The following is a 16,155-nucleotide window of genomic DNA, read 5'->3' as shown; positions in this document are numbered from 1 at the left end:
GTCTGACAGCAGCAGGAAGGAAGCTGTTCTTGAGTCTGTTGGTACACAATCTCAGACTTTCTCGCTTCCACCTTCTCCCGTCAGGAAAAAGATAATGTCCAGGTGCATGGGATCCTTAATTATGCTGGCTGCTTTGCAAAGGCAGCAGGAGGTTTAGACAGAGTCAGTGGATGAGAAGCTGGTTTGCATGATGGATTGGGCTACATTCACAACCTTTTGTAGCTCCTTATAATCTTGGACAGAGCAGGAACCATACCAAGTTATGACACAACCAGAAAGAATGCTTTCTATGGTGCATCTGTAAAAGTTTGACAGAGGGGAAACAGGACCATCGGGAGAAAACCCATGCAGTTACAGGAAAAAGTGTAAACTCCACTCCAAGGCCGGAATTGAACAGAGTGTCCCTGGCACTGTGTGGCAGCAGTGCTAACCACTGTGCTACCATACGGCCCACAGTGGGACAGTTGTTAACTTTGTAAGAGTTTCATTGATCTCTTGCTCTACTTAGAAGTGATACTTCTAACACTTTGCTGCTCAAACAACCAGCTCTGGATAATTTGCAGATAACCTCCATTTGTGGAAACTGTGTTTTCTCCTATGGAAGACCCATTATTCCCAGGTTCAGTCAAATGGGACTACGGTTATTACAAGGTTTCTGTGGAAAAGATCTAGGAATGAGAAATCCTTCTTTCATTCATCTGCGCCTCTTCAAATATCATTACATCCTTGAATTGCATTATCCCTACAGAACTCTTGAGATGCTCTGGAAACCTTTACCAGGGACACACAGACTCTTCCTCACTTGCTATTTAAATTAGATTTTCCACACTTATAATCCAAGACACATAAAAACAGCCGAAGTATGAAATCTGGAGTCATCGGGTGAAAACACATATCAGGCATGTTAAGAACAACCCTCAAAAAATACATTCCTACTGATTGGAACTTTGAAAAAATAATCTCTAATGAATTGATTGAGCAGTGTTGGAGGAGTAATGGAACTGCTCAAGTTCTCTGTCACACCAGTGTGGACTCAAGGAAATAAATCATGCCTATGTTAATAAATCTATGATTCTAAATGCCAATAGTTTCTTTTACTAAACTCGTTATTGTGATTGTTGGGAACCAGGTGGGTTTCCTGAACAAAAATATTCTCATCTTTTGAAAAAAGGTGGTGACATGACTTAACAAAACAAATTTCAGATGCTTCTGAAGAAATCTCAGCATTGGGTGTCACGGTGACAGTGATTAGCACTGCTGCCTCACAGCACCACTGACCTAGGTTCCATTCCAGCCACGGGTGACTGACTGTGTGAGTTTCCTCCAGGTGCTCCGGTTTCCTCCCACATTCCAGAGATGTGCGGGTTGTTAGGCTATGTTCAATTGTCCATTAATGTCAGGGGGATTAGCAAGGTAAACACGCAGGCTGATGGGGATAGGTTCTTGGTTGGATTGCTGTTGATGCAGGCTCGATGGGCTAAATGGCCTCTTCCTGCACTGTAAGGACTCTAATTTCCATTGACACCCACGAGAGAAATTCAAATATGCGCTGCAGTAAGTGTGACTGGTCTGATCTTTCAAAGATGACATACTTTATTAAAGGAGGAGGTTCTACTGGTTTAACATGTCAACAAACTGTCTGGCAAACAGGATCACCTGCTACAATGCAGTTTTCGAGAGGCCTTTTCAAGTCAACTGTTTCTTCTGGGGTAGGGAAGAGCATTCCATAAATCTTATGAAATATAACTATCCGAATTTATCTTTGAAAATGTAAGTTCACTAGCAAGATGATATGTAATCAGAAAATGTAATTATCGGTCAGACATCCACGAAAGTGGCCAGGATTATGAATTGAATACCTTGTTGTGATGCGAGACTGCCTTAAATATATATATCACACCTAGATATTTCCAAATTGGCCAATGTTTTAAAATAAATTACAAATCAACAATAATGGGTAGAAGTGTTATGGTAGAGCACAACTTAATTTTCATAAGAAAATAATTCAATTTCATAAGATGCATTTTCCAGAAATTAGAATCAGTAATTTTATTTATAAACGTTATAGGCATTTGGCTTGAGGAGCACCATAATTCAATAATCATTTATTACATTCTTTCACACTTATCCACAAGCTCCCTGCCTGTGTCAGGGACCAAGCCTTGAGACTTCACTTCAGCATAGAAAAGTATAAAACAAATATTTTTCAAATTACTGTATTTGTAGACAAAGTAACCACCTTACTTTAAGGTATAGGATAGAAAGATAAAGTGCATACAGTGTAATTGTTTTCCAAAGATATATTTTCACTTTTGTGAAGAATGGCAAACTATCAGTAATCTTAATTCAGCTGTATGGTCTCCAAGAGTAAACTATTCTCTTAGATAACACTGATCTCTTTAACTTCTAAAAGTTTTCCATGCATCAAGGGAGTAAGGTCTCGGATGCACTACCCGAGTGTGTGGTGGACCCAAGTTTAATCAACTTGCAGTCAAAAGGGAATTAAAAAATTTAAAAAACAGCATTATAAGAACATAAGAAATAGGAGCAGGAGTAGGCCATCTAGCCCTTCGAGCCTGCCCCGCCATTCAATAAGATCATGGCTGATCTGTCGTGGCTCAGTTCCACATTCCCGCCCTCTCCCCATAACCCTTAATCCCCTCTCTTATCAAAAACCCATCAACCCACGTCTTAAAAATATTTAGCGAGGCAGCCTCCACCACTTCAACGGGCAGAGAATTCCAGAGATTATGGGAAGAATTATGGGAAGAAGGCAGGGGGATGGCACAAGGTAAATTGCTTCCTTAAAGAGCTGGTGCAGACATGATGGGCTGAATGGCCGCCTTGTACGTTGTAACAATTCTGTGGAAGGGAGAGTTATCTTGATTCTCCAACTGTGCAGTGAGCTGCAGAGGGAATTGCATTTACTAAATATCTAGGCTCAGTCTGTCAGCATGTTCCTGTGTGAATTGAATTCATTCATCTTTACACAAACAAATGGTTCCATTTTGTTAAAGAGCATTTCTTCTTAGAATGCAGAAATAACTGCAAATTGGCAGAAAATTTTTGCATCACTTCCAAATACAATTATTTCTATTCTAGCTCATGTGAGTATGCTCCACCATTTAATAAAATCATGGCTGACCTGATTGTGGCCCTGTATCCGCATTCCCTCCTACCCCAATATCCTTTGACTTCCTATTTAGTCAAGAGTTTACCTACTTTGCCTTAAAAATATTCAACAACCCTGCGTCCACAGAGAATTCTCTGCAAGAGAATTCCAAGGATTCTCAACCCTCAAGAGAAATAAATTCTCCTCATCTCCATCTTAAATTGGCAACACCTTCTGTGTTCCCTGTTCTAGCCTCCCTCACATGGGGGAACATCCTTTCAGCATCCATTCTGTCAAGTCTCCGTAGGACCTTACGTTTTAATTAAAATCACCTCTTATTCCTCTAAACGCCAATGGATACAGGCCAAGCCAATCCAATCTTTCTTTATAAGATAGCCTCTCTCCTATCCCAGAGATCAGTCAAGCGAACCTCCTCTGAACTGCTTCTAATGCAATTATATCCTTTCTTAAATAAGGAGACCAAGACTGTACAAAATATTCCAGATGTGGTCTCACCAATATCCTGTGCAAGTGCAGTAAAATATCCCTATTTTTGTATTCTATTCCCCTTGCAATAAACAACAACATCCACTTGCATTCCTAATCACATGCTGGATCTGCTCCTCTTGATTTTTTTAATCAAAGTTGGCAGACAAATGTTATCTTTCAATTACCTGAAAACTGATTCAATCATGGATTCATTTATTCTTTTATAAACCTTATGGAGACAGGGTGAGTGTTCAGATCACAGATTCTGGTGGCAATTTTGAAATGATGGGGACATTTGTTTCCTAATACTAATTCAACTCCAAATTTTATTTTCATTGTGCTTATCCAAAAATAAGTTTAAAATTAAAATGTTCATCGGTCCCAGAAAATGGAAAAACACGTCAAAACAACGCTAGAAGTGCAACAACAATGAACATTTGGCTGATAATGATTGATGACGTCTGCCAAGGTCACCGACACTGAAGTTCACAATATTTCGCACGAAGTTTTCAACAAATTCAACAGAACGGTTACTGAGTTCATGACCTTAAAAAGTTTCCAAGAGAGGTAATATTTCACTGTCGGAGCTTCTGACTGCACATTGGAGTGCTTTTAGCCCGAGTGTACAGTTTCACCTGATCTCAGGTAGCTTCAATAGGACTGGGTGATGATTGAGGTGAGTTCCAAATGAGAAGCAGTTCCCTCCTCCTCCTATAATCAGCACTTGGTGCTCCTTCAACAGCAACACACTACTGTGATTGTGCAACATTAGTGGCCACTTCACAAGATTCTGCAAGTAAAGAGTAAATAATTAACAGTGCACCTCACTCTCCCATAAGTTTTGCAATTGATGTAGTTTCTCTCCACATGACTCAAAGATCTGTGGTCACCATTCAGAACAGAAAATCCAGTATCAAGATTTGTCTGTCAAACTGAGCCGATCCAGCTCTTTTCAGTCTCACACTCGGATCTACCTACACCCACCCCTCCACCCACAAGGATTTGAGCCTACCACTTCTTTCTTGTGCTCTCCCATCAGCTTTCAACCCCTGGCCTCTCCTCCCATCCAAATTCCCTGACCTACTCCCCCACATCTATACAGACACACACACACTTCCTTTTCACTTTAGGGCTTTCAATCATATTGGATAAGTCAACACTGAAATTTTAAATGCACCCCTGTCATTGTACCGTGCAACTACATAAAACCATCTCATTAAATGTTTTAATAAATGAATAGGTCTGAATTTTTGTTTACTTAGCTTTCATTCCTTTGCTTAAATAAGGAAGAATGCTGAAGAAATCAATTTGAGAACCAAATGCAACACATCTTTTGCTTTCATATTGTTTGAACAGTTAATACTTACTGTGTCTAGGTAGTAGTGAAAGCTTTGTCCTGTTTTAAGGTCAATAAGAGTTAATTCAGGGGTTGAATCAGAATGGATTGTCACTCCTCCCAGTAAAATAAGTTCATCGCCAATAATATGGGCTGTGTGGGCATATCTGTAAAGTAATTGCAAATGATCAAATATTGCTTGGAATACATTTTAATCCTCAGGCTATGGTCCCTGCCACCAGTCCATGGCTGACATGTCCTTCTTTAGACAGGCAGAGTCCAGCAGTTTCTTCTCGGCTAACTCCCCATTTGTCTATGCAGGATACAGATTGATGGCATATTAAAGAAGCCTGGGAGTTAAAGTAGCCCAACTTACCCTCCCACCAAACGCATCGAGTTAAAACCAGGGTTCCTGTACACATTCCCAGTCTACAGTACATTATTTACTGGGAAGGTTTATGGTACAAGATGCTTATTTTTTGCCAGATATAATTATGAATAATAATGACTGCTCCTCAAAAGTGTAAAAATTCTCAATTTCACAGTCGAGGCAATTTTACTGACAACAGATGACTACAATGACAACAGAATTCTATTTATTTTCACTCTGATGAGCATAAAAATTAGTTTAAATAAAATTGAAAGAGATATTAAGATTAAATGTAAAACAATCATAATTTGAGTGTACGTAACAAGAATGAAGTAAACCTAGACTTACACGTCAGAAATCTCCCCAGGTATTACACAGCCAATAGAGTACAACCAGCATTGTAATATTATTCTCGACTAACCAATTGTCAAAAATTTAAAACCTTGACAGTGAGTAGACAAAGAAACCATTGTACTTTTCCGTGTCGCGTAAGAATATCACTTGATAGGTGACTCACAGAATTGTAGTGTTAATGCTTTGTTGTATCAATGGAGGATAGAATTGGATACAGGCAAAACAAGAGAGGAAAATAGCTATCAATTCTGGTTTGTGCTATTAAAGGGATTTATATGTGTACCGTGGAATGAAAGAAGAAACCGTTTCTATTCTGTCCCAAGTAAATCCAGTTGAGGTTGGCCTAAGATGGAAAATGGATGCCAAAGGGATCTGAGTTGCTCCTAATCCTCCAGCAATCAGTGCACCACCTTTCCATGAACAGGCACTGTGGGAATGACGAACTTCTGGAGTGGGCCCATTAACTGGAATCTGCAAAGGGGAAATAAAAACACATACATCATGCAATTAAGTTCAGAGTTATAAATCTGATTTTAGGATCTCGAACAGTAACATTTTCTCAGTGAATTTTTAAATTCTAAACGAGAATGCTTGTGGAACATTTAGCATACAGCCTATCAGGATGTTTCATTACCTGCTCTTTCAGGATGCCATATACTCTATCCATAAGAGATATTCGGTTAACTGGCATGTTGTGTTATACACCATTTTAATGACATTGTATGTTAACTACTTTCCAATCCTTGAACCCAGTTCCCATTTCTAATCATCCATTAAAGAAACTATCAGATATGTGACTAATTTAATGGGCCATTTCACAAGCACTTTTGTATAAAGCCCATCAGAAAGGATACAGTGCCTGCTTCACTTTTACTCCCCCCAGCACAATTAACTGCCTCATTTTCCATTTGTATTTTTAAAAAAATTTCATTAACGGGATGTAGGTGTTGCACGCTAGGCTGGCATATATTGCCCAAGTCTAATTGCCCTCAAGAACAATAGCATAGAACTATAGAATCCCTACAGAGCAGAAGGCGGCCATTTGGCCCACTGAGTCTGCACCGACCCTCCAAAGTAATATCTTACCCAGGCCCACACCTTGCCCTGTCCCTGTAACCCCACGTATTTACCATGGCAAACCCATCCAACCTACACATCCTTACACTGTGGGAGGAAACCTGAGTACCCAGCGGAAACCCACGCAGACACAGGGAGAACATGCAGTCTCCACAGTCACCCAAAGCCGGAATCAAACTCTGACACACCGAAGCAGCAATTCTGACCACTGTGCCTTGTGGTACTGCCTTCTTGAACCACTGCAGTCCATGTGATGTAGATACACTCACATTGCTGATGGGGGAGGAGCTCCAGGATTCTGACCCAGCAATAGTGAACATAGAACGTTACAACGCAGAACAGGCCCTTCGGCCCACGATGTTGCGCCGACCAATTAAAAAAGCAATGACCCTCTAACCTAAACCAATTCCTTTCCATCCATAAACCTATCCACGGATCTCTTAAACGCCCCCAAACTAGGCGCATCTACAACTGCAGCAGGCAGGGCATTCCAATCCCTCACCACCCTCTGGGTAAAGAACCTACCTCTGACATCTGTCCTATATCTACCACCCCTTAATTTAAAGCTATGCCCCCTCGTGCTAGCTTTCTCCATCCGAGGAAAAAGGCTATCACTGTCCACCCTATCTAAACCTCTAATCATCTTATACGTTTCAATAAGGTCCCCTCGCAGCCGCCTTCTTTCTAACGAAAACAACCCCAAATCCCTCAGTCTCTCCTCATAGGACCTTCCCTCCATACCAGGCAACATCCTGGTAAACCTCCTCTGCACCCTCTCCAATGCCTCCACATCCTTCCTATAATGTGGGGACCAGAACTGCACACAATACTCCAAGTGCGGACGCACCAGACTTTTGTACAGTTGCAACATGACGTTGCGGCTCCTAAATTCAATCCCCCTACCAATAAACGCCAAGACACCATATGCCTTCCTAACTACCTTATCTACTTGATTCCCAACTTTCAGGGATCTATGTACACATACACCTAGTTCCCTCTGTTCGTCAACACTATTCAGAGTCCTACCGTTAGCCCTATACTCTACACATCTGTTATTCCTGCCAAAGTGGATTACCTCACACTTTTCCGCATTAAACTCCATCCGCCACCTCTCGGCCCAGCTCTGCAACTTGTCCAAGTCTCTCTGTAAACCTTGACACCCCTCTTCACTATCTACCACTCCTCCGACTTTGGTGTCATCAGCAAATTTACTGATCCACCCATCTATACCCTCATCCAGATCATTTATAAGGAATGGCAATATCATTCCATGTCAGGACAGTGAGTGACTTGGAGGAGAACATCCAGTTGGTGGTGTTCCCATGTGTCTGCTGTCCTTGCCCTTTAAGATGGCAGTGATCATGGGTTTGGAAGTGTTAGGGTTGTGGATCAGAACATTAGGATAAGAACATAAGAAAAATAGGAGCAGGAGTAGGCCATCTAGCCCTTCGAGCCTGCCCCACCATTCAATAAGATCATGGCTGATCTGTCGTGGCTCAGTTCCACATTCCCGCCCTCTCCCCATAACCCTTAATCCCCTCTCTTATCAAAAACCCATCAACCCGCGTCTTAAAAATATTTAGCGAGGCAGCCTCCACCACTTCAACGGGCAGAGAATTCCAGAGATTCACCACCCTTTGAGTGAAGAAGTTCCTCCTCAACTCCGTTCTAAACCACCACCCCTTTATCTTGAGGCTGTGCCCCCTAGTCCTACTATCCTTTCTGAGCGGGAAGAGTCTCTCCACCTCTATCCTATCCATCCCATTCATCATCTTATACGTCTCAATGAGATCTCCCCTCATTCTTCTAAACTCTAACGAGTACAAGCCTAATTTATTCAGCCTCTCCTCATAGCTCAACCCCCTCAACTCCGGCATCAGCCTAGTAAACCTCCTCTGCACTCCCTCCAAGGCCAAAATATCCTTGCGTAAGTACGGCAACCAAAACTGCACACAGTACTCCAGCTGCGGCCTCACCAATGCCCTATACAGCCGCGGCAAGACCTCCCTACTTTTATATTCAATCCCCCTGGCTATGAAGGCCAGCATCCCATTCGCCTTCCTGACCACCTGCTGCACCTGCAAGCTGGGTTTTTGTGACTCATGCACAAGGACCCCGAGGTCCCTCTGCACCGTCGCCTGCTGCAGTTTTTCGCCACTTAAGTAATAATCCTTCCTACCACTATTCCTACCAAAGTGGACCACCTCGCACTTGCCAACATTAAATTCCATTTGCCATTTCCTGGCCCATTCGCCCAGCCTATCTAGATCCTTCTGTAGACTCTCCACACCCTCCGCACAGTTTGCCGTTCCACCAATCTTGGTGTCATCAGCAAATTTCGACACCCTACACTCGGTTCCCTCCTCCAGATCATCTATATAAATGGTAAATAGCTGAGGCCCCAGCACCGACCCCTGGGGCACTCCACTAGTCACCAACCGCCAATCCGAATAGCACCCATTGACCCCCACTCTCTGCCTCCTATTTGACAGCCAATCCTCTATCCATGCTAACACCCTACCCCCAACTCCATGTCCCCTGACCTTCTGCAATAACCTCTTGTGAAATACCTTGTCAAACGCCTTCTGAAAATCAAGAAAGACCACATCCACCGGCTCTCCTCTATCCACCTCCCTAGACACACCCTCGTAGAACTCCAGTAAATTTGTCAGACACGACTTCCCTTTAACGAAACTGTGCTGCGTCTGCTCTATCAAGCAATTCCTCTCAAGATGCCTCGCTATTTCCTCCTTGATGACGGATTCTAACATTTTACCTACAACAGACGTTAAGCTAACCGGCCTATAATTCCCTGCCTTTTGCCTGGCACCCTTCTTAAACAACGGCGTAACATTAGCCGTTTTCCAATCTTCCGGCACTTCCCCGGAATCCAGCGACGTCTGGAAAATAACCACCAAGGCATCCACTATCACCTCCGCCATTTCTTTCAGAACCCTCGGATGCATTCCATCCGGTCCTGGCGACTTGTCCGCAATCAGCCCCTCCAGTCTGTCCAGCACCACCTCTCTAGTAACAGTAATGTCATTAAGACCCTCCAGTCCTACCACCTTGCCATCTCTAACACCCGGCAAATTATTCACGTCCTCCTCCGTGAAGACAGAAACAAAAAAGTTATTCAAGACCTCAGCCATATCCCCATCCCCTACCACTAAGTCCCCCTTCTCATCCTCTAAGGGACCAACGTTCACCCTAGCCAGCCTCTTCCTTTTTATATATTAATAAAAACTCTTGCTATCCTTTTTTATATTAAGCGCTAGCCCAGCTTCATAGTTTCTCCTACCCTTCTTTATCAACTTCTTTGTCAATCTTTGTTGACATTTAAACCTCTCCCAATCCTCTTCTCGCCCACTACTCTTAGCTACTCTAAACGCCTCTGCTTTTAATTTAACACTTTCCTTCACCTTCTTTGTTATCCACGGCTTATTACCTCTCCTCCTACTGTCCTTTTAGACCATCGGAATAAATGCCAGATTGGACCTCAAAAAAGTTTTCCATTTTGGCATAAATATGAGAAAAGGATACTTCTTTCCAGGAACGATAAAATAGGAGTCTCATAACAAAACAAATTGTTTTTGTAACACAGTTTAATTATAACTCTAACAAATAAAGCAGCTTAATTATTAACAGTTGGACAATATGAAAAATGAAAAGGAACCAACTTTAATTTCTAATTTATCACCTGTTCGGTTCCAAATAAGCAATATTCCTCTTACAGACTTAAATGCCACTTTAAATACAGTTAGCAACTATAAATATATTGCTATAATGAAAGTAGGCAGTCTTGAAGCTCTCAGAGAGAATTCCAGAAGCCTGTAAAATCCTTCTAGCTTCAACCAGGCTTCAGTTGCAAACTAAACTGCTTGGTGCTAAAAACTCTTTTTCCTCTGTTACAGACTCAGGTTTGCACACAAACCACATCATCGCATGATCCTGTCAATCATTCTAAGAAATCCCAGGGAACATTAGTAAACAGAAATCTATTAACTCTCCTAACACAACTACTTGCAAAGTTGAAACGAGTGACTATCCTGCTCTCCCAGCATCTGAATTGCATTCCTTCCAGATATACTGATTGCCTTTAGCATGAAGCTAAATTTTAAAGATTCCCCTTAAACATTAAGAATACATATATATCTATGTCAATTGCACTATCAGCAGAGTGTGCTGCCCAAGGAGGTTTGGTAAGTTGCTGCAGTGCATCTTGTAGATGGTGCACACTGCTACCACTGTTCATTGATGGTGGAGGGAGTGAATGTCAGTGGATGAGGTGCCAATCAAGCGGGCTACTGGACAGTGTCAAGCTTCTTGAGTGTTGCTGGAGCTGCATTCATCCAGATAAGTGTTCCATCACACTCCTGACTTATGTCTTGTAGGCTTTGGAGAGTCAGGAGGTGAGTTACTCTCCACAGGATTCCTAGCCTTTGACCGCCTCTTGTAGCCACAGTATTTAAGTGGCTTGTTCAGTACAGATTCTTTTACTATTTCCTCCACTCAGCCTCAAATTTGATTTCTGTGCTAAAAAACCAGTCTCCTCCATGAACACCGAAGAATGGGGTCATTTGACATTATGTTGTCACCTTTGGGATTTGTCATGGACAAAAACATTTCTGTTTTACATACTTCACACAAATCTATTCATGGAAATGTTTGACTTAAAAAATGTTTCCCACAAACTAACCTCACCGACTGCTTTAGCTTTCTTGAGGAGTTTCTTCATCTTTGCTACCTTCTTAAATGTCTTATTTAAGTACAAAAGGAAAAGGACCTATTTTTTCTTAAATACTGTTTGTATCTTTTTTACCGGTCCTGATGGAAGGTTAGGTCCTGTGAAAAAGTAAGTTATCTTCTTTTTTCCTAAGAAGCTTGGGGTCATGTTGCATTTATAAATTTTTAATTCTAAACCTGGTCTTTGTTTTTGCATTTTGATCCCTCTAATAGTGCTCGCCAATCCGGGTCCTTTAGCTCATCTCTCAGCAACTTAAAATGTGCCTTTCTAAAGTTGCCTGTTCTGAGTATGCCCAATATACCATCATAAGCTTATTCTCTATCACCTGTTCTCAGACTCTGACCCCATGGTAGCACAGTGGTTAGCACTGCTGCCTCACAGCACCAGGGACCCAGGTTCAAATCCCGGCTTGGGTCACTGTCTGTGCAGAGTCTGCACATTCTCCCCATGTTGGAGTGAGTTTCCCGAGTGCTCTGGTTTCCTCCCACAATCCAAAAGACGTACAGGTTAGGTGTGTTGGCCATGCTGAATTCTCCCTCAGTGTACCCAAACAGGTGCCGGAGTGTGGTGACAAGGGTCACTAATAAATAAGCTTTAAACATCACTTCATCGTACTTAATACCAGGTCCAAAAGTACCTTTGGTCACGGAAGTTCCACGTAAGCATCTATCATTCTGTCTTCACATGGCAAATTTATTGCAACTCATCCGTATCCATGGGGTTTCCACCTTTCCAATCCTCAGAATAGATAAACCCATTTCTGCTACAATCAAGTTCTCCTTCACATAAAAGGCTGCACATTCCACTGTTCTTCCCTATCACTGCAAAGTAATCTGTATTCCCATAAATATACCTAACCCACTACTGAACCAGGTGCTGTGATGCTCATGAATTCAATCTCCCTCTCCAGCAAAGATCTCAAAAATTTCACAATTTATTCATAGGACTTCCAGTATTTACATCTAGCGTTTCTGAAGCATCCACTGCCTCTCATCCTTAGTCTGATGTGTTTATTTTCTCTTTTTTTTTGGTGCTGTTATATCCTTACTGACATTAAAGTCATAGGGAACATAAAAGCTTAAGATTTACTAGGATGACCATGAGGATGTGAAACTACAATCATAAGAAGGGACTTGAATCTCCTAAAAGTGGCTAATGAGATAATTGATGCATTAGCTTTAACTTACCAACATTCTCTAGATTCGGGAAGGTTGCATTAAATTGGAAAACAGTGAATGTAAATTCCTTTATTCAAAAAAGGAGGCAGAAAACAGGAAACTACAGGCTCATTAGTTTATCATCTGTCACAGGGGAAATGATAGAAGCTATTATTAAAGATGATACAGCAGGGCACTAAGAAAATCTCAAGGCAATCGGGGGAGTCAATATGGTTTTGCAAAAGGGAAATCATGTTTAATAAACTTATTGTAGTTCTTTGAAGTAATATGATGTGATGAAGGGTGAATGACCAATATTTAGATTTCCAGAAGACATTTGATAAGGTGCCACAATCAAAGGTTATTGCAAAAAAGTAAAAGTTCATAGTGGATAGGAGATTGCTAGCTAAAAGAAAACAGAAAGGCACAAATGGGTAATTTTCTGGCTGTAAAGATGTAACGAGTGATGCGTCACAAGGATCAGCGCTTGGGACTCAACTGTTTACAATTTATATAAATGACTCGGATGAAGGAACCAAAGGAATATTTGCTAAATTTGCTGCTGACACACAGATAGGTAGGAAAGTAAGTTGTGAAGAGGACAGGAGGCTACAAGGGGACATAGAGAGGTTAAGTAGGTTAAGCGAGCAGGCAAAGATCTGGCAAATGGAGTTAAATGTGGGAAGATGTGAAATTGTCCATTCTGGCAGGAGGAATTTAAAAAAAAGCAGCATATTTTCTAAATGGTGATTGCAGAGCTCTGAGATATAGAGGGATCTGTAGAGAGTGACCTAGTGCGTGAGTCAGAAACATTTATCATGTGGATACAGGAAATAATTAGGAAAATTAATAGAATTATTGGAAAGGAAATTGAATACAAAGATAGGGAGTTTATGCTTTAGTTATATTGAGCATCGTTAAAACCACATCTGCAGTACTGTGTCTAATATTGGTGTCCTTGTTACAGTATTGGTCTCCTTATTTAAAAAAAGGCTGTAAATGTACTGGAAGCAGTTTGAAGAAAGTTTATTAGACTAATACCTGGAATGGGCAGGTTGCCTTATGAGGAAAGTTGAACAGGCTAGGCTGATATCTGCTGGAGTTTGGAACAGTAAAGGCAACTTGATTGAAATATAAAAGATGTGGAAATTGAAAGGATGTTTTCTGTTTTGGGAGATTCCGGTTTAAAAATAACAGGTCGTCTATTTAATCACAGAATTATTACAGTGCAAGAAGTCATTTAGCCCATCGTGTCTGTGTTTGCTCTCCAAATGAGCATCATAACTTATTGCCATTCACCTGCCTTTCCTCTGTATCCCTGCACACTATTTCTATTCAAGTCATCATCTAATGCTCTCTTGAATCCCTCGATTGAACCTGTCTCCATCACATTCCAGGCAGTGCATTCCAGATCCAACCATTTGCTGCGTGAAAAAGATTTTTCTCACATTACATTTGCTTCTTTGAACATAAGAACATAAGAAATAGGAGCAGGAGTAGGCCATCTAGCCCTTCGAGCCTGCCCCGCCATTCAATAAGATCATGGCTGATCTGTCGTGGCTCAGTTCCACATTCCCGCCCTCTCCCCATAACCCTTAATCCCCTCTCTTATCAAGAACCCATCAACCAGCTTCTTAAAGATATTTAACGAGGCAGCCTCCACCACTTCAACGGGCAGAGAATTCCAGAGATTCACCACCCTTTGAGTGAAGAAGTTCCTCCTCAACTCCGTTCTAAACCGCCTCCCCTTTATCTTGAGGCTGTACCCCCTAGTCCTGTCTTTTTTGAGCGGGAAGAGTCTCTCCACCTCTATCCTATCCATCCCATTCGTCATCTTATACGTCTCAATGAGATCTCCCCTCATTCTTCTAAACTCTAACGAGTACAAGCCTAGTTTATTCAGCCTCTCCTCATAGCTCAACCCACCCTCTCCTTCTTGATCCTTTTATGAGTGGGAATAGTTTCTCTCCATCTACTCTATCTAGACCCCTCATAATTTTGAACATCTCTATTAAATCTCTTCTTGACCCTCTCTCCAAGGTCAACAGTCTCAACCCATCCAATCTATCCTCATAACCGAAGCTTCTCATCATTGGAACCATTCTTGTAAACTCCTTCTGCACTCTCTCCAATGCCTTCATATCCTTCCTATATGGTGTGAACTGCCCAGAACTGTGCACAATATTCCAGCTGACGTCTAATTAATGTCTTGTATTAATTCAGTATAATCTCCTTGCTCTTGTACTCTATGCCCTATTAATAAAGCCCAGAATACCAAATGCTTTAATTAACTCCTCTTCACCTGTCTTGCCACCTTCAATGATTTATGCAGGCATCTCTGCTCCTGCACCTCTTTAAGAATTTGACCCTTTATTTTATATTGTCTCTCCTTGTTCTTCCTACCAGAATGCATTATCTCATACTTCTTTGCATTGCACTTCATCTGCCATCTATCTGCCCACTCCACTAATTTGTCTATGTTCTTTTAAATTTTACACTGTTCTCTTCAGTTTCCAATACTTCTAAGTTTTGTGTCAGCCGCAAACTTTGAAATTATCTCTCCACACCAAGATCTAGATCATTAATATAGCAGAAGCAAGGATTCTAATACTGACCCCTCTGGAACATCACTACAAACCATCCTCCAGTCTGAAAAATATCCATTGGTCACTACGCTCTGCTTCCTATTATGCAACCAATTTTGTATCCGTGTTACTACTGTGCCTCTTATTCCATGATCCATAGCTTTTCTCACAAGCTTTGTGGCACTGTATTAAATATCTTTTGAAACTCCATGTACACCACATCAATAGCATTAACCTCATCGACCTTTTCCAGCACCTCTTCAAAAAATTCCTGCAAATTAATTAAACATGATTTCCCATTTAGAAATCCATGCTAGTTTTTCCTAACCAACCCATTTTCCCATGTGACTATTAATTCTAGCCTGAATTATTATTTCTAGAAGCTTGCCCACACTGAGGTTAAACTGACCGGCCTGTAACTGCTGGGGTTATCCTTAGAACATTTTCTGAACAAGGGTGGAACCTTTGTAGTTCTCCAGTCCACTGGCATCTCCCTTGAGTCTAGGGAAGATTACGCCCAGCAGTTCCGCAATTTCTATTCTTATTTCCTTCAATATCCTGGAATACACCTCATCCAGTCCCTGTCCCGACAACTTTCAGTACAGAGGGTCTAGTCAACACTTTCTCATCGATTCTGAACTCTTCTAGGGACAGAGTTCCCTCTGCTGTCACCATGTCCAGGATTATATCTATCTCCTTGGTAAAAAGTAGATGTAAAGTATTCATTAATATCTCAACCTTGCCCCCAGCATCCATATGTAAATTCCATTTTAGATCCCTAATCAGCTCTACTCCTTTCACCAATTGTTTGCTATTTATATGCCTTTAGAAGACTTTGGGACTCCTCTTTATATTGGCTTCTTATTATCCTTCTTCGTTTCTCTAATGTGCTTTTTCACCATTTCATCTGAATCTTCTGTATTCCTCC

The 16,155-nt window shown here is 41.5% G+C and overlaps 1 protein-coding gene across 2 annotated transcripts in view; it reads right to left on the bottom strand.

Annotated features, from left to right (window-relative positions):
- Positions 1–2,766: 2,766 nt before the first annotated feature.
- lcmt2 (leucine carboxyl methyltransferase 2) overlaps positions 2,767–16,155 on the bottom strand; it is a 37,200-nt gene continuing 23,811 nt past the window's right edge. For both annotated transcript variants that reach the window (XM_080198457.1, XM_080198458.1), the window contains exons 12-14: positions 5,945–6,132; positions 4,969–5,104; positions 2,767–4,391 (exon numbers count right to left, since the gene is read on the bottom strand). In XM_080198457.1, coding sequence (XP_080054583.1) covers positions 4,233–4,391; positions 4,969–5,104; positions 5,945–6,132 — 483 coding nt within the window. In that variant the 3' untranslated portion in view covers positions 2,767–4,232. The remainder of the gene's footprint in view (positions 4,392–4,968; positions 5,105–5,944; positions 6,133–16,155) is intronic.

The sequence above is a fragment of the Carcharhinus amblyrhynchos genome, chromosome 11 (assembly GCF_965287045.1).
Source record: "Carcharhinus amblyrhynchos chromosome 11, sCarAmb.v2.hapA, whole genome shotgun sequence".
In the NCBI taxonomy this organism is placed as follows: domain Eukaryota; kingdom Metazoa; phylum Chordata; class Chondrichthyes; order Carcharhiniformes; family Carcharhinidae; genus Carcharhinus; species Carcharhinus amblyrhynchos.
The sequence above is the reverse complement of the archived record's forward strand: the minus strand, read 5'-3'. Positions and strand labels throughout refer to the sequence as shown.